The 23917-nt window shown below is 49.4% G+C and overlaps 2 protein-coding genes across 2 annotated transcripts in view; one reads left to right on the top strand and one right to left on the bottom strand.

Annotated features, from left to right (window-relative positions):
* Positions 1 to 2013: 2013 nt before the first annotated feature.
* On the bottom strand, positions 2014 to 16651 carry ZDHHC6 (zinc finger DHHC-type palmitoyltransferase 6). Its single transcript, XM_044274544.1, has 11 exons — positions 16549 to 16651; positions 13089 to 13459; positions 10672 to 10763; positions 10430 to 10589; positions 9704 to 9865; positions 7286 to 7339; positions 4919 to 5086; positions 3996 to 4037; positions 3620 to 3765; positions 3492 to 3538; positions 2014 to 3164 (listed from the first exon to the last, which is right to left on the bottom strand). Exons 2-11 carry the CDS (start codon positions 13353 to 13355, stop codon positions 3064 to 3066), a joined length of 1239 nt encoding a protein of 412 aa, XP_044130479.1. The 5' UTR covers positions 13356 to 13459; positions 16549 to 16651; the 3' UTR covers positions 2014 to 3063.
* A 5843-nt stretch (positions 16652 to 22494) lies between these two features.
* Positions 22495 to 23917, top strand: part of VTI1A (vesicle transport through interaction with t-SNAREs 1A) — a 139788-nt gene continuing 138365 nt past the window's right edge. The window contains exons 1-2 of the mRNA XM_044274546.1: positions 22495 to 22745; positions 23443 to 23501. Of these exons, the coding sequence (XP_044130481.1) occupies positions 22652 to 22745; positions 23443 to 23501 (153 nt within the window). The 5' untranslated portion in view covers positions 22495 to 22651. The remainder of the gene's footprint in view (positions 22746 to 23442; positions 23502 to 23917) is intronic.

The following is a 23917-nucleotide window of genomic DNA, read 5'->3' as shown; positions in this document are numbered from 1 at the left end:
AGTGAGAGTGTCCCCCACATCCCTATTCCCCCCTGCGCAAGAAAAACAACAGCCGAAAAACCCGTTCGGCAGACGCCGGGGAAACTGGAAGTGACGTCGCGGCTAGGGCCGCGTCACTTCCGGTTATGGCGGCGCCCAGGCAAACTTTCTCAGCGGAGCGCTGCCGGCTATCGCAGGGGAGAAGACGGAGGGACGACATGTGAGCATGGAAACCACACTGCAATGGGGCGCAAAAAATAAGCGCATCCCCCATAAGGGACTAAAGGAGACCTCTCAGGTCACACGGTAACGTCCCAAAACACCCTGTCTAAAATAAATAAACCAGGGAGAAGACTCGCCAGTCCACCTGTCCAAAGGACAGAAAAAAACACGGTGGGCTGGGGGATGAACCCCTCCCTTTAAGGGAGCTGGAGTTCTTTTATTGGTTTAGGTCTTTGGGCTCATTAAAAATTCCGCCGGTCCTACCAGTCCACGGGGGGCAGTTAACCCCATCTGTGCTGCTGGTAGGACGTAAGGGAATATTAATTATGTTGTGGGTCCGCAATACACCACGGACGTGTGAATGGAGCCTTATACCTGATGTCTGTGGAGGCTCCAATCACTGACGTGTCAATGAGGCTTTAAGGCTCCATTCAGACGTCCGTATGAATGGTCCAGGTCAGTTCCGCAATTATGCGGAACGGGTGTGGACCCATTCATTTTCATTGGGGCTGGAAAAGATGCGGACGGCAGCGTGCTGTCCACATCTGCACTTCCGTTCCGCGGCCCCGAACTTCCGTGGCTCCGCAAAAAAAAAAATAGAACATATCCTATTGTTATCCGCAATAACAGACAATAATAGGCATTTTCTATTATAGCGCCAAATGGAAACATTTACGGACGTGTGAATGGACCCGAAGTGGGAGACATTTTACCATTTCAGAAAAAAAAAAAAAGAATTTAGATCTTGATGGCAGCAACTAATCTCAAAATCTCGTTGGGCCAGGGCCATGTCTATTGTGTAGTGCCCCCTCTGCTTTTACCAACAGTCTGTAAGTGTCTCGGAAGTGAGGAGACCAATTGCTGGAGTTTTGGAAGAGGAACATTGTCCCATTCTTGTCTGATGTAGGATTCTAGCGGCTCAGGATTCTGCGTCATCTTTGCCAGATTTTTTGCTCTTGTGATGCATCAAATCTTTTCTGTTGAAGAAAGGTCTGGAGTGCAGGCGGCCAGATCTGCACCCGGGCCCTTCCTGCAGTTGTGATGGATGCAGTACATGGTTTAGCACAGTCCTGCAGACATATGCAAGGCCTTCCCTGAAAGAGACGTTGTCAGGATGGGAGCACAGAAAGCTGCCCACGCCATAGGCACTAACGCAACCATCAGAGATGCAGGCATTTGGACTGTGCGCTGATAACAAGCTGGGTGGTCCCTCTCCTCTTCAATCCACAGGACACGGCATCAGTGGTTTCCAAAAAATAATTTTGAATGCATTCATCTGACCACAAAAGTTCTCGATTTTGCCTCAGTCCCTTTTAAAGTGAGCTTTGTCCCAGAGGAGACGGCGGCTTGTCTGGATCGTGGGGACGTACGGCTTCTTCTTCGCACGATTCAGCTTTAACCTGCGTTTGACGATTGCACAGCGAACTGTGTTCACAGACGGCGATCCCTGGACTGGACTTCTCCACATTCGCTGAATCTTTTGATATCATGTCCTGTAGATGGTGGGAAATTCAACGTATTCACAATTTTACGTTGAGGAAGTTTTTTTTCTAAACATTTTTCCACAATTTTTAGATGCATCATTTCGTAGACGGGTGACCCTCTGCCCAGCTATGCTCTTTTTATATCCAGCCACGAGACTTAGTAGTAAGTTGTTCCTTCCGCTGTGTCTTTATTAGCACCGTTTACTTTTAATAACTTTGCGATGTGCTTTTGAGTTCTACATTAGATAATTTTTTCCCCATGAAATAGTAAAATGTCTCACTTTCATCATCCGATGTGAATAAAATACGGCTCTACGAGACCTGTAAATTATTGTATTCTGTTTTTATTCACATTTATTTACACAGCTTCACAACTTGTTGTATGTAGAGGTGTTACCCGTCATTGTAATCCTGCCTGTGATGATAAGGACATGAATGCAGAGAAGTGATCTCCCTAGAACCCTATTATGTGCAAAAAAGAAACCTAAGATTTTAGATTTTAATATAAATTTTGATCAACATAAAAAGTTGACTTAACCTATAGGTCACTTTCTAACAATATATTTATTTAAAAACAGTGCAGTATTGGAATGTCATGTTCTGAAGGTTTGCTACATTGTATCAGAGTACGGTCTCAGTAGGCGTGCACTTCCTCCGCGTGGTGAAGAGCCGTGATACAGCCGCCACAGACTTTTATGATACCGCTGTGACGTCAGAGGATTTATTTCCATTAGATTCCAGCAGAAACTGGATGCTGATGCTGCATTATAAGCCTATGGCGTGTGTCACTGTGCAGGCCTGAAGAACCCTACGGAGCCTGGGTCAGCAACCTCCAGCTGGTGTCAGACTACTCCTCCCAGCATGCCCAACTCAATCCTATGGAGGTTTTACGACATTTAACGCTTGGCTGTTGACGCTTCCCATAGAGGATTGTCTAAATTGACACATTGTAACAAGACATCAGCTGTGTGTCTGCAGATCTATAAAAGGGGAAAGTTTTATTCCAAGCTTCTAGGTGTAAACAAGATTATTCCCATTTACTGACAGCAAGCAGGGATCTTGAAAATGGTGCGGAACGGAAACACAAAATATATTCTAAAGCTGCAGAACGTTCTACGAAATGCTGATTAACCGGCGCACCGCGTCCCGCCAGTCTGTACATCATGAGGATGACATCCCACATAGGCTGGCTGTGGGGAGCAATACAGGAGGGGTATGAACCCCAAGACAACACTATGTGGGTGCACTTATAGTCTGAAGACACAGTATGGTTATGGAAGAGGTAGGTTACATTTATGAATGGGTCTGTAACTGCAGCTAGTAATGTCTCGATAGCTCCCCTTTAAGATCTGTGATAACTAGCAATGCCTAGTTTTTGCTATCTGGTCTTCTTCTCATCATCTGACTGGTCGGAACCTGAATCGGACACGTACTTCGCCACACATCTTCGGGGGAACCAGCCCCTAATTCGGATTCCATCTGAGGGGGGGAAAAAATATATAAAGTAAAATCAGATGATCTTCTCCAGTCACATCCAAATCTGCAGCTGAGTTGATCTCCCGTAATACAATTCACTCCGGTGCCCTGCATTGCGAGTGACTGAAGTGATAACATTCCTAGATTATGAAATTACTGTCGCCCCCTGCTGGCTGAGTTAGCTCTGGTGCAGGACATAAACTGTGACATTTTGCAGCCTCAGGTAGGAAAATGCAGCTCTGGATGTGACTGGAGTATGAGGGATGATGTAATTTAATAGCTGTACAATGCAATCAAGGCTGCTCTATATGATATGTGGATTCCACTTACCTGGAGGGAGATCGCCCTCGATTATCTTGTCTCCGTACATCCATTGCCTGCAAGACAGAGCCAGCATTTACTGTATTCCCGCTCGCCCAGGGACCGGTGCAGATGGTGGAGGTGGCAGAGGTACTTACTTCAGGCCTCGGGTAGCTAAGACGAGGTCTCCTTTGTGCAGCTTCATCCGCGGCTCCTCAGTGCAAGGTGTAGTAAAGAAGGTGCGGATGCCTTTGGTAACGGGACAGCAGGCGCCGCTGTAGTCCTCCACCGCTCTGTACCTCACCTAGATGGGGGACACAATGAATTTACACCCATAAGAGCCCCTCCTGTCAAACATGAAGGCTGCTTTTACGCATCAGCTGGACCCCCTCCATGACCTCAAGAGGTCCAAAGAAGTCCGTCCCTTTAACAACATACCCCAACAGATGCCCCCCTCTACAGACTGCCATTTACTTCTGCATGAGCAGACCTGAATATCAGGCCCAAGATTTAGGAAGACCTATCCGTACTTACACTGCGCACGCGCTTGTCTGCTTTCTGCTTCAGCTGCTCCACCTGAGAAAAGAATACGTATAAGAAGTAATTACAAGAAGTCAGAGATCTGCCAACACAAGACAGCGAACCTCTAACGAGACGCCACCACTAGGGGAGTTCACTGAAGACGGATCTACTACTCTCTGTAGAGAGCGCCCCCTAGTGGTGACTGCAGACAACAGGGTCACCTAGCTTTAAAGGGGTTTTCCGAGACATTTAGGGTATGGCGACACTGGTCGCACAACATGTGTCGCGGTAAGGATAGCAGAGTAGCGTCAATCCCATAGAAATAAACTATTTGAGAAGGCACAAGCGCCGCGGGGCTTCTCGCTGCTCATCAAGCATAACGTTGTACACAGTATAACGTCTGCGCTCGGTGTCACAGCTCAGCCACAGTCACTTCAATAGGGTTGAGGTACGCCTAGGCAAGTGACAGATGAATGTGACATGGCATGGCCTAGAGAAGGTCGCAGCGCTGCGGCGAGGGCCGGTGCCTTCTCAAACATCTGAGTGGCGGGGGTCCCAGGTGTCGGAACCCCACGGATCAGATACTGAGGATAGCTCATCACGAGAAGTCTCAGAAAACCCCTTTAATAAAAATATCTATGCAAACACATTAGTAACCTGTTACAAGCATTTTTAGGGTGTATCAGTCAGGTTTTGGCCTCACTGATGTTAAACATTATTATCTGAGAGTCCAATACAATTGACGAACAATGGGGGAGGGGAGAGAAAGATTCATTGCCATAATTTCGCACTTTTTACTGCAATTTTGTGAAAATCAAAATGTGACTGCACCATGTGAACGCCCCCTTACATTTCCAGGTCGCGGGGTCACGATCCCCCCGCTATATACATTATGTCTTCTGGCACGTCCAGTTGGTTTCCCCTCCAGTTCTTACCGTCAGTGTGTACCGATGACAGCGGTCGCGGACTTGCCACTCTATCCCGTCCCCCTCCGGAGAACCAGAGCCAGTGAACACCTGCCGGAAGTTGCGCCACCTGCTGCCCAAGTCGTAGGGGAAAATGAAGGTTTCGCCTGTCTGGTAGTACTGAATGCGGTCCTTGGCCTGGAAGTAGAGGGGGTGATCGTTAAATGGCGCAGTGTACGCAGATTATACCGTGGACTTTACCTTACGCACGCAAAGAACAGACGACGTGCCGTGGATGCAAAATGTCGATTTCTGCACCGATTACCTTCACTTTACTTCTGCTGTAAGAGACTGTGGATTGTCCGCTCATAAATATGGATGGAAACTCCACAAGAGCAGATGGGATGTGTGAACCACCCTGATGCTGGAGAAAAATACCTCATTCATTCGCATACAGGAATCCTGCTGCAGCTTTTATCCAACACAGGACAATTCCTTTAATCTGGTGGAGCGGGGCCCGAGAGGCGCCAGAGGTTCAGTATATAAAACGTATGAACACACGTCTGTAGGCGCCCGACTATAGAAAGGGGCAAGTCTAACATTACTGTGCCGCTAACCCAGGCGTACCACTAACTAAAGGCGTATTACTAACTTACCACTAACCATAGGTGTGCCACTAACCAGACATACTGCTAACTACAGACGTGTTATTAACATACTACTATTAACTATAAGTGTACCGCTAACTACAGGTGTATTAATAACTTACTACCAACCACAGACATACCGCTAACCACAGGCGTATCATCTACCGCTAACCACAGGCGTATCATCTACCGCTAACCACAGACATACCGCTAACCACAGACATACCGCTAACCACAGGCGTATCATCTACCGCTAACCACAGGCGTATCATCTACCGCTAACCACAGACATACCGCTAACCACAGACATACCGCTAACCACAGGCGTATCATCTACCGCTAACCACAGGCGTGATACTAACTACTAACCACAGACATACCACTAACCACAGGCGTGATACTAACCACAGACATACCACTAACCACAGGCGTGATACTAACTACTAACCACAGACATACCACTAACCACAGGCGTATCATCTACCGCTAACCACAGGCGTGATACTAACTACTAACCACAGACATACCACTAACCACAGGCGTGATACTAACTACTAACCACAGACATACCACTAACCACAGGCGTTTCATCTACCGCTAACCACAGGTGTATTACTAACTACTAACCACAGACCTACCGCTAACCACAGGCGTATCATCTACCGCTAACCACAGGTGTATTACTAACTACTAACCACAGACATACCGCTAACCACAGACTTATCATCTACTATTAACCATAGACCTACCGCTAACCACTGACGTATCATCTACCACTAACCACAGCTCTGTTCTTCCTACTCTCCAGATTTGGTACCAGGATTTCTGGACTATCAGATGAGTTTCCGCATTCACATCATTTTATAGATCTTTGAGGTTTTATAACTCGGGTCCTATTAACACCAGATTATTCTGCTGATCATATAACACGTGGCTCTGCGAATCGCTTGCGTCGTGTCAGGGATTCTTTTTATTGTTGCCCAACGGGGGTCAAATTCTAAATTGCACCGTAAATTAGTCATGTGACTTCAATGCAAAACCAAGAGTTAGAAATATTGTGCATATTTTTTGGCTGCGCAAATTAAGTCACTGATCAGCCCCGGCCCAAAAGCATAAGTGGCAACAGGGCACCTGCAGGCAAATGCTCCTTATGATGACTGGGTCCACACCCTGCTCTGCTGCTGCCATATATCTCAGCTGCTCCCATTTCCTCAATGGCTGTGACTACCCCCCGTACTTTACACTGCAGCTCTGCTCCATCAGTGCACAGCTATGATCAGTCACTCTATAGCAGCATGGTCTGTTGGTGCCCGAAATATCCTCCTGCCTTTGGTTGCTGCAATGTCCCTCTCCCATGCTTTACACTGCAGATCTGCTTATCCAGAGTGACTACTGTGTAGAACTACAAGCTCGGCGCAGAAATCCGATTATAATCCGCATGAGAAAAATACGACGCTGCAGCATATAAAAGGGGGGCAGACACCTTGTTATTGCGGCAAGAGCTAATGTCCACAGTATAATACACGATGCCAATGACGCCATAAAGCGCGGACATATGAGAGCGTCCTGGCGCTTTAGGACCGGCATTAACCCCTTAAACCCTGCCACACAAATAAAAAGTTGCAAAACCAAGAACTATTCAGCCGGATGTCGACAGCAGCATTAATACGATCGGCCATTGTTCTCGGCGTCCTCGCCATGGGAGCCATTGTTGGGGGGGGGGGGGGCAGCGTGTTAATGACGGACTTACCTTCTCTTCGATCCACGATTCAATGGAGGTTTTATTCCTCAGGATCACTTTCATCTGGAAGCACACAATACATAATGCATCAGAATGATGGCCGTGCAGCGAGCGGCGGCATTTTATTTTTCATTTGGCGGTACAATGAGTGTTTTGATCGGTCGTCAATCAGCGGCTGCTGCACAATGCGCCCCCGGGCGAGCGCCGTGCCTCCAGTGTGCGTGGGGGGGCTTTGTGAGGGACGCGCGTGATCTTCTCAGCGTGGGCTCCTCTCTTTTGTATGTCATTTAACTGCCTGAGTGAAATCAATTACTCCATAATGAAGGCATCAATGGCCGAGCAGAAGACGGCACAAGGTGCATGGCGGCGGCGGCGCTCGCGGTAATGAGATCTGATGGGACGGGCTTTGTTCTGCTATTGTGTGGACGGTTTAAACAACAGAAAAGGTGCATTTATCAGAGCCGCGGGGCCAGACGACTGTGTACAGAGGGAAGCCACAACGCGCATCGCTGGATTGTCATTCATCTGATGAAACAAACCACCAACGATGTACGAATTTAAAGGGTTGTGCCATTCGTATCTACAGAATGCTTAAAGGGATTGTCTGAGCGTTCAAAAAGTTGAACTAGCTGCAGAAAATAAGACAAATTGTTACTCATCGCTCCAGCGCCAGGGCTCCGGTGGTCCTGCCGACCTTGGCTTATTTTCTTGCAGTGGCCTCAGCGACGATGCTTGCGTGGATGGCACTAGACCGCTGCGATTGGCTGCAGCAGTCACATGGATATACGACGCATCATTACTGTAGGAAGGCAAACAAGGACCGTGCAGGACCACCGGGGCTGCAGCGGGAGGGCGTATTATGACGCAAGTAATGGTTCCTCCTCATACCTTTGGGTAACCTCTTTAAAGGCGTTATCCGACACTGAAAAATGTCCCCCATATGCCCGGACCCCTCACACTGAATATACCTGGCTCCCCGCGCCACTCATGGTCCCCGCACCGCCACTGCCTCTTCTCCCCGTGCGTGGATGAAGACATCCGGTGTCGGGGGACGGGAGCAGCCAATGGGCGGCGAGGACAGAGACGAGCTTCCCTAGCATCGCGGGTGACACTAGCGAGGCTCGTCCCTGTCCCCGCCTGACCCCCCCTGCGCACGGGGAGAAGCAGCAGTGGCGGTGGACAAGGGAGCGAGGCAAGTAGATTCCGGCCTATAGGGGACATTTTTTAGTCTAGGATAACCTCTTTAATCCTTGTGTGATGAAAACTCCTGCAACATTCTAATAAGCTTTGTGCATCAAGTCATCAACACTTTCAGGATTTCTGATTGCTGGCATTGAATGTGAACACCCGAGGCTGAAAACACATGCAGACCCAATACATATCACAGCTGAGGGTTTGTTACAATTATATCCAGTCTTGACAATGCTCTATAAGCTAACCACATCAGCAGGATAAGTCTCTGTTTGTTACAATGTATCAGTGGAGGTAAAGTATATCAGTCTTGAGTCCACGCTGAAAAAAATAAAAAAAATAAAAAAAAGAAAAAATAAAAAAAAGAAGGGGATTGTCTATACTGGATGCTACTGTAACAAACCCTCAGCTGTAAGAAGGATAAGGTCTAGACCAGGGATCTGGAACCTTTGGCTTGAGCTCTGGTGAAACCTACAACTCCCAGCATGCACACCCGCTTGGCCGTTCTTAGAACGCTCATAGAAGTCAATGGAGCACGCTGGGAGTTGCAGTTTCACAACGTCTGTTGAGCCCTGTCTAGACTAAGTTTTCTGTCTTTAAAACAAGAATGCTCCAATTCACTGACAGCAAGCAGAGAATAATAAATTGTGAGGAATCAAAGCAAAATATATATCAAGATGTAGTAAAACATTTCTGCCATAGTTCGGCTTCTTAAAGAAAACCCATTAACTGCTGTTTAACCCTTTCCTGCAATGTGGCGTATGGTGTAAGGTAGTAGTTTGCACACAGTGGTGCACGTGTACGGTGCAGTGATGGCGTGACCCTACTGCGACAGCCAGGATCAGAGCCAATTCCAATCATTAGATGCCACAGGTGGTTTTACAGTGAGGCAGGGGCTGCCTCTCTAAGGCCACTGGTGGTCTGCAATGTCATTGTGGGATCCCGATGGATTGCCATGGCAGCCGGGGGCCTAACATATGCAATGAATGTGAAGCTATAAGGAAGGCTCAGCTCCTGCGCTGTACAGTGCCGTCGAGGGAACTACCACTCGCCAGTGTCGTAAATGTATGGTGCAGGAAGGGGTTAAAACAGCAGTTTATTGGTTTTCAGCCTCAGAATAAGAAAAATCGGAAGGACTGTTCGACTTTGCCCTTATGTTTATGGGTCTCAGGGCATTACACGACCATTAAATAATACGCAGTTTATACGGGAAACCAGCGCGAACCGGCAACGCACCTGAATGCAGAAGAGCATCCCCACAGCGATCGTCGTGCCGAGGGCCAGTCCTAAGGCAAACAGGGTAACGGCAAAGGCAGAAATACCAAAGGGGACGATGGGAGCCGGCTCCCGCCGCGCCATGCTCATGTCGATCTTCACCGAATTCCACCCAAATGAGACCTAAAAGAATAAGGAAATGACAAGGTTTAAAGGGGTCCTCTCATTTCAGCAAATAGCATTTATCATGTAGAGAAAGTTAATACAAAGCACTTACTAATGTATTGTGATTCTCCATGTTGCTTCCTTTGCTGGCTGGATTCATTTTTCCATCACATTATACACGGCTTGTTTCCATGGTTATGACCACCCTAGAATCCAGCAGTGGTGGTCGTGCTTGCACACTATAGGAAGAAGCACCAGCTCATGAGAGCTCCCACGCTCCCGGCCTCCAGAAAGGCCGGTGCTTTTTCCTAGTGTGCAAGCACGACCACCGCAGGTGGATTGTTGAGTGGTCATAACCATGGAAACGAGCAGTGTATAATGTGATGGAAAAATGAATACAGCAATATGGAGAATAACAATACAGTAGTAAGTGGTTTGTATTAACTTTCTCTACATAATAAATGCTGAAGTGAGAGGACCCCTTTAAGACTGGGCCCCACACAGATTATAGGAGCAATTCAAGGGCCACAGCCACTGCAAAGAGAATGTGAGAGCTGTGAGGTGGCACGGGCCCGGACTCACCCTGTTGTACATCTGTGTGTACATGGTCATGATGAAGACGTAGGAAGCGTGGATGCATCCGAGGGGCGCCAGCAGCAGGAACAGCGTGAAGGAGGAGTGATTGCGGTGGCCGCAGCAGTTATTGATCCACGGGCAGTGGTGATCCATCTTCATCACGCATCTGATACACAAGAAATCAACAACTGACTAGAGCTGAGTGCAGGCTGCGTGTCCCCGGGGCCCCCCGTCCCCCGTGCTACTACCTGTTGCACTTGCGGCAGTGGTGGGAGCGCGGCGCTTTGTACCCCTCGCACACCTTGCAATACTGAAGAAACCTGCAGTCCTGGGCGTTCTCCTTCAGACACATGGAACAAACACGTTAGACTTTTCAGAGGGCGAAGAAATACCATAAAGCCATTGTATTTTAACCTCGTGAGGACAGATAAGAAAAATAAAAATTTCTAAATTCTCATAACTTGTAGCTGTTGGAGGCTTTGATTCCTGTGGGTGGCGCTACTGAGCCCTGAGAGCACCGCGGTACTAGAGAGCGGCGTCCACAGCGCAGGCCCGGGATATTAATTGCCTGCTCTCCGGATGAGCCATCAGAGGGGCCCCCACCAGTCAGCTGTCTGAAGGGGCCACGATAGTGCAGATTTATGTGCGTTTTTGTGCAGCCACGCTGATTCCGGACCATTATCTACAGTCATACATGCGCAGTCCTGCAGAGAAGGAGACCATTTTTTATTTTCCTTCTGCCCCCGCTGTCATCATTCAAAGCTGCACTGAAATACGCGGTCCAGGATACTGTGCTAGCATAACGGACGGACTCCTCTGCACACGCACAGCAGCTCGGAGCGCTGGGAATCGAGGTCTGGACTCCTTATCTGCAGAACTGCTCACGTATCACTGCTGATAATAATCAGGGCGACAGATTGCCTTACCTCTGGGACCCCCGCCTATACTTAGAATGGAGCCCACAAGGTAATGGTGGACCCACTGTGCATGTGCGGCCGCCCTCCATTAATTTCTATGGGGATCAGAAGTCCCTCTGAAATTAATGGGAAGCGCACTGCACAAGCGCAGCCGCCGCTCCATTCACTTCTATGGGGCTTATGGACGTAGCCGATCCAGCACTCCCCTAAAAATGAATTGAGGGCGGCGGCAGATGCATGGCGAGCGATATGCCCACAAATGTCCAAGATGGGAATACCCCTTAAATGGTCTGAACTTCACTTGCTGTCGGCAGGTGCTCAGGTTGTTGCCTTGTCCTCTATGCTCCACACTGCAACTCTTCTCCATTAGGTTAGATCTACGATCAATGCCTCTAGTTTATCTATATTATCTGTTGAAGTCCAAGGTAATCTAAAATCCACCTCTGTCTCTTTCCCATGCTTTACACTGCAGCTCTGCTTATTTCAATAATCTACTGTGGCAATTGTAGGGGGAGCTGATTGCTGTAATGGAATCATAGAAGACCGAATTACAAAGAACTAAACCTACAGAGTGAAAACTGTGAATAGCCGGAAGCTGACGCATATAAAGTAATGGGTGGAGCCTAAATATGGGGGAGGAGCCTCAGTAACGAGGAGGGAGTAGTAATCTGCTTTGACAATAACAGGTTTTCTTTTGAGCTTAGAGTCTAATCCCTTAAATCCGTAACGAGGCAACATCAGAAAACTGAGGGCGAGGACTCATTTACAAAACTGCGACAAATCTCCAGTAACTCGTGAGGATTCATCGTGCATTTTACCACTTATACATTCCATGGGAACACGCCCTACCCTTACTGTAAAGGAGTTATGGGGTCTTTCCCATTTATTGTATGCCTCACACAGAATCCCACCCCATTACTTCTATTCTTGGGCCCCTTGCCCCCGGCTCCATTAATCAGCCCCTCTCTGACACCACAAGCTCAGCGCCTCTGCAGCCGCCTCTCGCACGTATACTACAGGCGTCCTTCTGCCTATTGTTAGCGGGGTCCGGCTGGGGTCCCTGCTGCTTGTGGCCGTGCCCTATAGACAGAGTTCTGCTCTGGTTCATATGTCCCGTTTACTGGTTTTTATAGTGTCCGGTACAATCTGCCGCTCTCTACATGGACACAGAAGCCTATTAGATAGAGTTTTATGACAGCAGGTTGCCCAGTGTCCAGTAAAGGGACCTGGTGGGGAACAGAAGAGAGAGACCAGGGTTAGAGAGGCAGAGGAGACGAGGGTCCGAGAGGAGGGAGGAGGAGACGAGGGTCCGAGAGGTGGAGGAGGAAGAGAGGGGCCTGGCAGCTGCTCCCCTTCCTACTGAGAAGACCCTCGGCCATGCCCATTTTGCATGTATATAGAGGTGAGGAGACTTAGCTGACGGCTTTATTGTGGCTATAGAATTATTATAATTTGATTATATCATGTAAATTATTATTTTACTTCCAACCAGCACAGACGGCAGCAGCTGGCCCTTATTAGGGGCCCCATTACAGATCTTGCATTGGAGCCCAGAAACTACAGGTTACACCATTTTGGGCTACTAGGAAGAGGAAGACGGCAGCCGTGTGGGACAGATGAGTAAGTGGAGGCCGAGAACGGCCTCTAATGTGCCGAATATCAGAGCAAGGAAACCGCCGCTGAGCAGACGACACAAAGGCCTTGGCGAGCAGCGGCCGATGGAAGTCACATCAGTAAATTTTACTTACCGGTTTCCACCCCAGAGGAACAAACCCGGGGCCGATGAACATTGCATTGAAGTAATTGTAAAGAATCATAACAGTCCAGTTAATGAGCGTGAGAAAATTAAGACTGCCGCCCGGGGAATCGAGGGGCCAATACCAGAGGATAGAATCCAGGACAGCCACAATGGAGCAGATTATAATGACCCCGAGGGCGATGAGGGGCCCCCAGTGACACAGTCTCTTCAGATCCCTCAAAGTCTCAAAACTGACAATCCAGTCCAGTTTAGCCATGGTTTCTTGAGGTAGAGACTTCTAGTCCGAGAAATGCCGCCCGCTGCCTGCCGTCCTCAGATCACCACACTGCGCGCCCATACTTCTCGGAGCGAGCGTCCCACCTGCAGCAGAAAAAACAGGAGACGTTTGAGTTCCCCAGGTCAGACATTTGTAAAGGATCTTAATGGGTTACTCCAGTTATAAGACTTATTCCCCATCATAGACTAGGGGTTAACTAGAAAAATCAACAGATGTCCGATTGCTGGAACCCTCCACGAATCACCGCAAAATGAAGAGTGCCTGGTCGAGCAGGTGTCCTGACATTCATTCTCTATGGGAAATAGGTGCTGACGTGCCCAGCATGAATGGAGCGCCCTATTCACATTGTATGTACCGAGGTCCCGGCAGTCGGACACCCACCAATCTAGGAGCCATCCCATATCAGGTGGATAGGGGAGAACATTTTAAAACCGGAATAGAAAACCTGTCAGGAGGAGCTGGGCAGACGGATATATAGTTTTGCTTTAGATCTCAGATTTCTTTCTCCGGCTGCACAGGGATCTTATCATTGAGGGATTGCATTCCCTGTGTAAGGGCGGACATACACATTCTATAGCTGCCCCCCCCCATACACATAGTGTACATGCTGGGCTCAGCTGGACTACATGTGTATTCAGTGGGGAGAAAGATTGAGAAAAAATACTGACACAACCCAATAATCCTCTCCCCCAACATCATCTGTCAGGGAAGGGTCGGGGGCGTCCCACTCACATTACACCGTCAGCTGACAATACACTAGTGTGTACGGGGCCTTCACTGTGTATAGAGAGTAAGCTGCACACGGGGGACGTGACGTATAGAAAGAGCATTACTTACAGCTAACTGTGTGTATATAGTACTTATCCTGTATTATATACTCTAGAGCTGCACTCACTATTCTGCTGGTGCAGTCACTATGTACATACATTACATTACTTATCCTGTATTATACTCCAGAGCTGCACTCACTATTCTGCTGGTGCAGTCACTGTGTACATACATTACTTATCCTGTACTGATCCTGAGTTACATCCTGTATTATACTCCAGAGCTGCACTCACTATTCTGCTGGTGCAGTCACTGTGTACATACATTACTTATCCTGTACTGATCCTGAGTTACATCCTGTATTAAACTCCAGAGCTGTACTCACTATTCTGCTGGTGCAGTCACTGTGTACATACATTACTTACCCTGTACTGATCCTGAGTTACATCCTGTATTATACTCCAGAGCTGCACTCACTATTCTGCTGGTGCAGTCACTGTGTACATACATTACTTATCCTGTACGGTTCCTGAATTACATCCTGTATTATACTCCAGAGCTGCACTCACTATTCTGCTGGTGCAGTCACTGTGTACATACATTACTTATCCTGTACTGATCCTGAGTTACATCCTGTATTATACTCCAGAGCTGCACTCACTATTCTGCTGGTGCAGTCCCTGTGTACATACATTACTTATCCTGTACTGATCCTGAGTTACATCCTGTACTATACTCCAGAGCTGCACTCACTATTCTGCTGGTGCAGTCACTGTGTACATACATTACTTATCCTGTACTGATCCTGAGTCACATCCTGTATTATACTCCAGAGCTGCACTCACTATTCTGCTGGTGCAGTCACTGTGTACATACATTACTTATCCTGTACTGATCCTGAGTTACATCCTGTATTATACTTCAGAGCTGCACTCACTATTCTGCTGGCTTACACATACAGTGACATGATGTTGTGCTGCACACCTCGGTGAGGTCACCAGAGAGCTGAGCGCAGAGTTTCCAGTAGTAGTAGACATAAACCGCCCAGTACAGGAAGAATCCTCTCGTCTCTTTTGCTGACATTCCTTGTCATTGAGTCGTCCTTGAGTCATAAAACATCCAGCTAAGCAGAAGGACCACCCTGTGAGCGCAGTAATGAGGTGTGGGTCACTCAGCTTTCCTGGGCTCCTGACAGGTAGATCTGCCCGGCTGATGTTGCCCCTGCTCCCTTTTCACTTGCCCAGTGATCAGATATATGGTGCAGAGAGGTGGTGTAAACTGCGTCCAGCCGGCGCCCCATCGTCACACCGAGAACCTGCCCCAGGGTGCTTTCATTCCTCACCACCTCTGCTTGCTGTCAGCAAACTTGAGGCATAGATTGTAGAGGCTGACATGTCCCACAGACATCAGACAACCTTCTAATAGAATTGGATTTCAATTCTAACATCTCTGCTTGCTGTCAGTAAGTGAACGAGCACAATGCGGATGTCTTGGCAGAATCAAGAGGGAATCCAAAGCAAAAACCACACTGAACATGTAAAACTCACGGAGAGAAGGCAGATGGAGCGCTGGAACGAGCGGCTGGGCAGACGCTGCGTTAGGTCAGGACAGTGCGTCATCATCTTCTGTCAGGACACGTCACCCAGCTTTCCTGGGTCTACTAATACTGAGAGGACTCTGGGAAAGCTGGGTGATGTCCAATGTGTCCCACAGCTCCCACTATCATCACCCTGCTCTCCCAGACTGTGGAACGGCCAGGCTGCTCAGTAATGGGGCAGGCACTCAGTATCCTGGGAAAGCTGGGTGATGTCCAATGTTTCCCACAGCTCCCACTAATGTCACCCTACTCTCCCAGACTGCGGAACGGCCAGGCTGCTCAGTAATGGGGCAGGCACTCAGTATCCTGGGAAAGCTGGGTGATGCCCAATGTGTCCCACAGCTCCCACTATCATCACCCTGCTCTCCCAGACTGCGGAACGGCCAGGCTGCTCAGTAATGGGGCAGGCACTCAGTATCCTGGGAAAGCTGGGTGATGTCCAATGTTTCCCACAGCTCCCACTAATGTCACCCTACTCTCCCAGACTGCGGAACGGCCAGGCTGCTCAGTAATGGGGCAGGCACTCAGTATCCTGGGAAAGCTGGGTCAGGACCGGGACGGCTGCTACTACAGCTCCCACATGGCAAGTACAGGAGGACACACTCCCAGGACAGAGGGATGCCATACTGTATATCTGGGGGTGGACGCCCTTCAGGACTGTGGGAAAGCTGGGTGACTTGTAACAATGGGATCCCACAGACTTGACTAAGTAAATGGGATTCTCTGAAGGGACAGGAGCAGTTTCTATACTGGACGTCATTATACCCCTCCCCCACCGCAACTCATACCGACAAACCCCCTCCATACCTCATTCCACCCGGCAACTGACAAGCACTCCCATCCTCCACACGGCTTCCCTGCTTCTCGAGAAAATACGAGACACTTCCGGGTTGTGTTTCTTCTAATGTCGTCCCTCCAGGAACAAAGGAACATCAACTTCTGCCCGGCAGTGATTGGTTCCGACCACAGCCAGTACCCTCCTCCAGTCCAGCGACCGACACACACAGGCTCCTCCCGCCCAGAACACGTGATCTGTAAAGGAGGGAAATAAGAAATTGCTTATGTCAATGTGTCCTCCACAGAGACCCACCATAACAGTGTCCTCCACAGAGACCCCCCCATAACAGTGTCCTCCACAGAGACCCCCCCATAACAGTGTCCTCCACAGAGACCCCCCCATAACAGTGTCCTCCACAGAGACCCCCCATAACAGTGTCCTCCACAGATCCCCCATAACAGTGTCCTCCACAGATCCCCCATAACAGTGTCCTCCACAGAGACCCCCATAACAGTGTCCTCCACAGATCCCCCATAACAGTGTCCTCCACAGAGACCCCCCATAACAGTGTCCTCCACAGATCCCCCCATAACAGTGTCCTCCACAGAGACCCCATAACAGTGTCCTCCACAGAGACCCCATAACAGTGTCCTCCACAGAGACCCCCCATAACAGTGTCATCCACAGATCCCCCATAACAGTGTCATCCACAGAGACCCCCATAACAGTGTCATCCACAGAGACCCCCCATAACAGTGTGTCCTCCACAGATCCCCCATAACAGTGTATCATCCACAGATCCCCCATAACAGTGTCATCTACAGATCCCCCATAACAGTGCGTCATCTACAGATCCCCCATAACAGTGCGTCATCTACAGATCCCCATAACAGTGTCCTCCACAGAGACCCCCCATAACAGTGTCCTCCACAGAGACCCCCCATAACAGTGTCCTCCACGGAGACCCCCCATAACAGTGTCCTCCACAGAGACCCCATAACAGTGTCATCTACAGATCCCCCATAACAGTGCGTCATCTACAGATCCCCATAACAGTGTCCTCCACAGAGACCCCCCATAACAGTGTCCTCCACAGAGACCCCCCATAACAGTGTCCTCCACAGAGACCCCCCATAACAGTGTCCTCCACAGAGACCCCCCATAACAGTGTCCTCCACAGATCCCCCATAACAGTGTCCTCCACAGATCCCCCATAACAGTGTCATCCACAGAGACCCCCATAACAGTGTCATCCACAGAGACCCCCCATAACAGTGTGTCCTCCACAGATCCCCCCTAACAGTGTATCATCCACAGATCCCCCATAACAGTGTCATCCACAGATCCCCCATAACAGTGTGTCATCCACAGATCCCCCATAACAGTGTGTCATCCACAGATCCCCCATAACAGTGTGTCATCCACAGATCCCCCATAACAGTGTCATCCACAGAGACCCCCATAACAGTGTTTCCTCCACAGAGACCCCCATAACAGTGTGTCCTCCACAGAGACCCCCCATAACAGTGTCATCCACAGACCCCCATAACAGTGTCATCCACAGATCCCCCATAACCATGCCATTTATAGATTTATAGAATAGGAATCCAACTCAGAAGATCACTCATAGATGATATCCAGTCTCTAGATCTCTGCCAGATGTTATCCAGGTCAGTAGATCACTAGTGGTGTCCACCGAGCTCCATAGATAACTAGCAGACATTATCCAGCTCAGGAAAGTGTCTGGAGATTCAGCTCAGTAGATCACAGGCAGATGTCGTCCAGCTCAGTAGATCACTGGTGGTTTTGATGCAGCTCAGTAGATCACTGGTGGTTTTGATGCAGCTCAGTAGATCACTGGCGGTTTTGATGCAGCTCAGTAGATCACTGGCAGATGTTGTGCAGCTCAGTAGATCACTGTTGGTTTTGATGCAGCTCAGTAGATCACTGGTGGTTTTGATGAAGCTCAGTAGATCACTGGTGGTTTTGATGCAGCTCAGAAGATCACTGGTGGTTTTGATGCAGCTCAGTAGATCACTGGGGGTTTTGATGCTGCTCAGTAGATCACTGGTGGTTTTGATGCAGCTCAGAAGATCACTGGTGGTTTTGATGCAGCTCAGTAGATCACTGGGGGTTTTGATGCAGCTCAGTAGATCACTGGGGGTTTTGATGCAGCTCAGTAGATCACTGGGGGTTTTGATGCAGCTCAGTAGATCACTGGGGGTTTTGATGCAGCTCAGTAGATCACTGGGGGTTTTGATGCAGCTCAGTAGATCACTGGGGGTTTTGATGCAGCTCAGTAGATCACTGTTGGTTTTGATGCAGCTCAGTAGATCACTGGTGGTTTTGATGCAGCTCAGTAGATCACTGGTGGTTTTGATGCAGCTCAGTAGATCACTGTTGGTTTTGATGCAGCTCAGTAGATCACTGGGGGTTTTGATGCAGCTCAGTAGATCACTGGGGGTTTTGATGCAGCTCAGTAGATCACTGTTGGTTTTGATGCAGCTCAGTAGATCACTGTTGGTTTTGATGCAGCTCAGTAGATCACTGGTGGTTTTGATGCAGCTCAGTAGATCACTGGTGGTTTTGATGCAGCTCAGTAGATCACTGCTGGTGTTGATCCAGATCATGAGGTCCCTCTGTCTTCAGTAGCTCTTTCCTCTAAACTCATGTGGCAAAATCCCCAGCAGAACATTCCGTAGCAGGTCGGGTCTCTTGGTGGCAGAGTACTAGAAGAGTCTTCGGCCTCTTTCACACGAGCGTGGCGGATCAGGTCCGGATGCGTTCAGTGAAACTCGCACCATTTTGCAAGCAAGTTCAGTCAGTTTTGTCTGCGATTGCGCTCAGTTGTTTAGTATTTTCCGCGCGGGTGCGATGCATTTTTCACGCGTGTGATAAAAAACGGAAGGTTTACAAACAACATCTCCTAGCAACCATCAGTGAAAAAGGCATGGAATTCGCACTTGCTTCCGGATGCAATGCGATTTTCACTGAAGCCCCATTCACTTCTATGGGGCCAGGGCTGCATGAAAAACGCAGAATATAGAACCTGCGGCATTTTTCACACAACGCAGAACTGATACGTGAAAAAAAAACGCTCATGTGCACAGACCCATCGAAATGAATGGGTCAGAATTCAGTGCGGGCGCAATGCGTTCACGTCACGCATTGCACTCGTGCGGAAAACTCGCTCATGTGAAAGGGGCCTTAGAGGAGTATTTGGTTGAGGATTTGCTGGCGTTTTTCTTATCCAGGGCTTTTGGGATATAATTCGGAAGCGTTTTGGCGGCAGAAACGCTGCTAAAATGCTTCTAAAGCAGCGTCTTACAAGATCCAGTAACAATGCGCTTCTAAGGCCTCCTGCACACGACCGTATGGTTTTGCAGTTTGTTTTAAACTGATCCGTTTTTTTGTTTCAGTAGTGTTTCATCTTCCGTTCCGCCTGGTTTCTGTTTGTGATCCGTTTTTTTGTTTCAGTTTCCATTCCGCCTGGTTTGTTTGTGATCCGTTTTTTGCGGATCTCAAAAGGAAACATACAATAATGTTTAAACAGTAAGTACATAAAAAAGTTGGTCTGGGCTTAAATTTTCAATAGAGGATTCCGCAAAAACAGAACAGATATGGAAGACGTACGGATGCATTCCTTTTTTTTTTTTTTGCGGAACCATTGACTTGAATCGAGCCTCGGAAGGTGGTTTGCGGGTAACAATAGGACATGTTCCATCTTTGAACGGAACGCATACAGAGTACCTTCAGTTTTTTTGCGGACCCATTGAAGTGAATGGTTCCGCATACAGACCGCAAAAAAACAGAACAGAAACGGAAAAATGCGGTCGTGTGCAGGAGGCCTAAGAAGCACCACGCCACTTCAAAAGCCGATCTCAATTTAGCAGAGAAAAAAACGTGCACCGTATGCACAAGGCGCCATTTTTTTCAACTGAAGTCAATGAAAGGCGGTGGGCGGATTTTTTTATGGAAAAGGACTATTTTCCGTGACGGAATCCAGGACAGATTGTGTGACGCCTCAGTCTCTTCTGCTTGGCTCCAGCCTTTCCTCCCCGCCCCATGTTCAGTCCAACGTGAATTGGTGGATGAAGACAAGCAGCTCACGCTGGTAATGTGGTGACTAGTGAGGAATCTGTGGGGGCGGCTCCGGCAGCAGTGCTCATACCCCTGTGATGTCATCAGCCCTGTGATGTCACTTCCTGGAATCTGTGAACTGTTATTTTATGATGTCATAAGTGGGTTACACATTTGCATATGCTTTAATCTTTAACCCCTTAGTGACCAGGCCCGTTTAGGCTTAACGGACAAGCGACTATTTTAACCCTCACCTTCCAAGAGCTGTGCGTTTTTATTTCTCCATTGATGTAGCCGGAGGATTGCATGTTTTTCGCAAAAAAGAACATCTCCGCCACGGATTTCCATTTTGCACCGTTCACTTCACTTTTCCTGCGCTCACTCACTGTGGGGGTCTGCCATTAGGGGGGGATTCCTGCGCTCACTCACTGTGGGGGTCTGCCATTATGAGGGGATTCCTGCGCTCACTCACTGTGGGGGTCTGCCATTATGAAGGGATTCCTGCGCTCACTCACTGTGGGGGTCTGCCATTATGGGGGGATTCCTGCACTCACTCACTGTGGGGGTCTGCCATTATGAGGGGATTCCTGCGCTCACTCACTGTGGGGGTCTGCCATTATGGGGGGATTCCTGCGCTCACTCACTGTGGGGTCTGCCATTATGGGGGGATTCCTGCGCTCACTCACTGTGGGGGTCTGCCATTATGGGGGGATTCCTGCGCTCACTCACTGTGGGGGTCTGCCATTATGAGGGGATTCCTGCGCTCACTCACTGTGGGGTCTGCCATTATGAGGGGATTCCTGCGCTCACTCACTGTGGGGGTCTGCCATTATCAGGGGATTACTGTGCTCACTCACTGTGGGGGTCTGCCATTATGGGAGGATTCCTGTGCTCACTCACTGTGGGGGTCTGCCATTATGAAGGGATTCCTGCGCTCACTCACTGTGGGGGTCTGCCATTATGGGGGATTCCTGTGCTCACTCACTGTGGGGGTCTGCCATTATGGGGGGATTCCTGTGCTCACTCACTGTGGGGGTCTGCCATTATGAGGGGATTCCTGCGCTCACTCACTGTGGGGTCTGCCATTATGGGGGGATTCCTGTGCTCACTCACTGTGGGGGTTTGCCATTATGGGGGGATTCCTGCGCTCACTCACTGTGGGGGTCTGCCATTATGGGAGGATTCCTGTGCTCACTCACTGTGGGGGTCTGCCATTATGAGGGGATTCCTGCGCTCACTCACTGTGGGTGTCTGCCATTATGAGGGGATTCCTGTGCTCACTCACTGTGGGGGTCTGCCATTATGGGGGGATTCCTGTGCTCACTCACTGTGGGGGTTTGCCATTATGGGGGGATTCCTGCGCTCACTCACTGTGGGGGTCTGCCATTATGGGAGGATTCCTGTGCTCACTCACTGTGGGGGTCTACCATTATGGGGGGATTACTGTGCTCACTCACTGTGGGGGTCTGCCATTATGGGGGGATTCCTGTGCTCACTCACTGTGGGGGTCTGCCATTATGGGAGGATTCCTGTGCTCACTCACTGTGGGGGTCTGCCATTATGGGGGGATTCCTGCGCTCACTCACTGTGGGGGTCTGCCATTATGGGGGGATTCCTGCGCTCACTCACTGTGGGGGTCTGCCATTATGAAGGCTCTCTGCATAGTCATCTGATTGGTTATTGTAGACAGGAATTAACCAGAGCAACCAATCAGAATATAGCTCTCATTTTTCTAACTCGTGGTGGCAGATGAAAGCTGTGACGTGATTGGTTGCTCAGGCCCGCGGCTCCGCCCCCCTGCACGGATACGTCCTAGGGTTATCAGATCCCTCTGTTCTTATGTATTATGGCGCAAGTGTCTCCCCTGGCGGAGGGGCGCACGGCGACTGGGGTGTGTGACCGTACCCCTGCACCAGAGAGGCAGGCAGCAAGGCAGCTACCGGTTGCTAAGGAAGTGCAGGTTGCTAAGGGCTCCCGGAGCGCTGAGTGAGCCGACCGGCGGAAGTGGTTAGAGAGGAGACTTCCGGTTGTCACTCTGCTCTCAGGATAAACATGTCTGCCGAGTTCCAGGGTTATGAGCAGGACTATGGAGTCCTCACAGCCGAGATCACTAACAGGATCGGGAAGATCCCCAAACTGTCAGGAGGTGAGGTCATGGGGGACTGTGGACAGTGAGAATGATGAGGGGTGTGTGGAAGATGAGGGTAGCTGTGAGGAAATATGAGGGGGGCAGTGAGGAGGATGATGAGAGCGGCAGTGAGGAGGATGATGAGAGCGGCAGTGAGAGGGCTGTGAGGAAGATGAGAGTGGCTGCAAGGATGATGAGGGTGGCAGTGAGAGGACTGAGTGTCCGCGAGGAAGATGAGAGTGTCCGCGAGGAAGATGAGAGTGTCCGCGAGGAAGATGAGAGTGTCCGCGAGGAAGATGAGAGTGTCCGCGAGGAAGATGAGAGTGTCCGCGAGGAAGATGAGAGTGTCCGCGAGGAAGATGAGAGTGTCCGCGAGAGTGCTGAGTGGCCGTGAGGATGATGAGAGTGGCTGTGAGGATGTTGGGATTACTTATAATCCTGTGGGTGACAGCTCTGGGGGAGTCTGTGGGGCCACCTCTATGATCACTGCTGGAGGAAGGATCTGTCCAGCCAGTGTGATGACCATGAAGATATGGGGGACAGTGAGTCTAGGGGGTGACGGCAAGGGAGTATTGTGGGGGTGATGCTCCTGTCCGGTTGGGAGTGATGCTGATGGATCCTTTTATAAGGGGCAGCGGTCACTGTGGTCGGTGATATAATGCAGTATGGCGGAGGGCTGAGCTCAGACCCTGACACCTGCCTTTATCTATTACAGAGGAGAAGAAGCAGATGGTGATGAACGTGGAGAAGCAGCTGGAGGAGGCCAAGGAGCTGGTATGTACCGAGCCCAGGAGAACCGCATTATGTACAGCAAGCAGAGGGTTATAAGCCAGTGTGCTGTGTCTCTTCCTATTGATTATTCACATGAAACTACAACTCCCAGCACGCTCTGTCATCTAGAGGCTGTTGTGGAATGCAGGGAGTTCTGCTTCCCTGTAGCTTAATGAGTTTCTGTCAGCATTATCAACCCTACTAAACCTGTCCTACTGCCTGGTAGGGCTCATCATGCTGATTAAAATGATACCTTTCTTTTGTCTGTACAATAAAGAGCTGCAGAGAAATGAGAAGTTGGAGCACCAGGAGGCGGAGCTGAATCATTGGAGCACTGCATTGTCACACCCCCTGTGCTCTGCACACTGCCCCTCCCCTTGATTGACAGGACTAGACATCTGTATGCTGAGGGCAGAGCT

The sequence above is a fragment of the Bufo gargarizans genome, unplaced genomic scaffold, assembly GCF_014858855.1.
Source record: "Bufo gargarizans isolate SCDJY-AF-19 unplaced genomic scaffold, ASM1485885v1 original_scaffold_1808_pilon, whole genome shotgun sequence".
NCBI lineage: Eukaryota > Metazoa > Chordata > Amphibia > Anura > Bufonidae > Bufo > Bufo gargarizans.
This window is presented reverse-complemented; position numbering and strand designations above follow the sequence as displayed.

Coding starts and splice junctions, on each gene's coding strand:
- ZDHHC6 (XM_044274544.1), bottom strand. CDS start 13,355: ATGGCTAAACTGGACTGGATTGTCAGTTTTGAGACTTTGAGGGATCTG. Junction 3,539..3,619: donor TTAGCTACCCGAGGCCTGAA/GTAAGTACCTCT, acceptor TCTGTCTTGCAG/GCAATGGATGTACGGAGACA. Junction 3,165..3,491: donor CGAGGGCGATCTCCCTCCAG/GTAAGTGGAATC, acceptor TCCCCCCCTCAG/ATGGAATCCGAATTAGGGGC.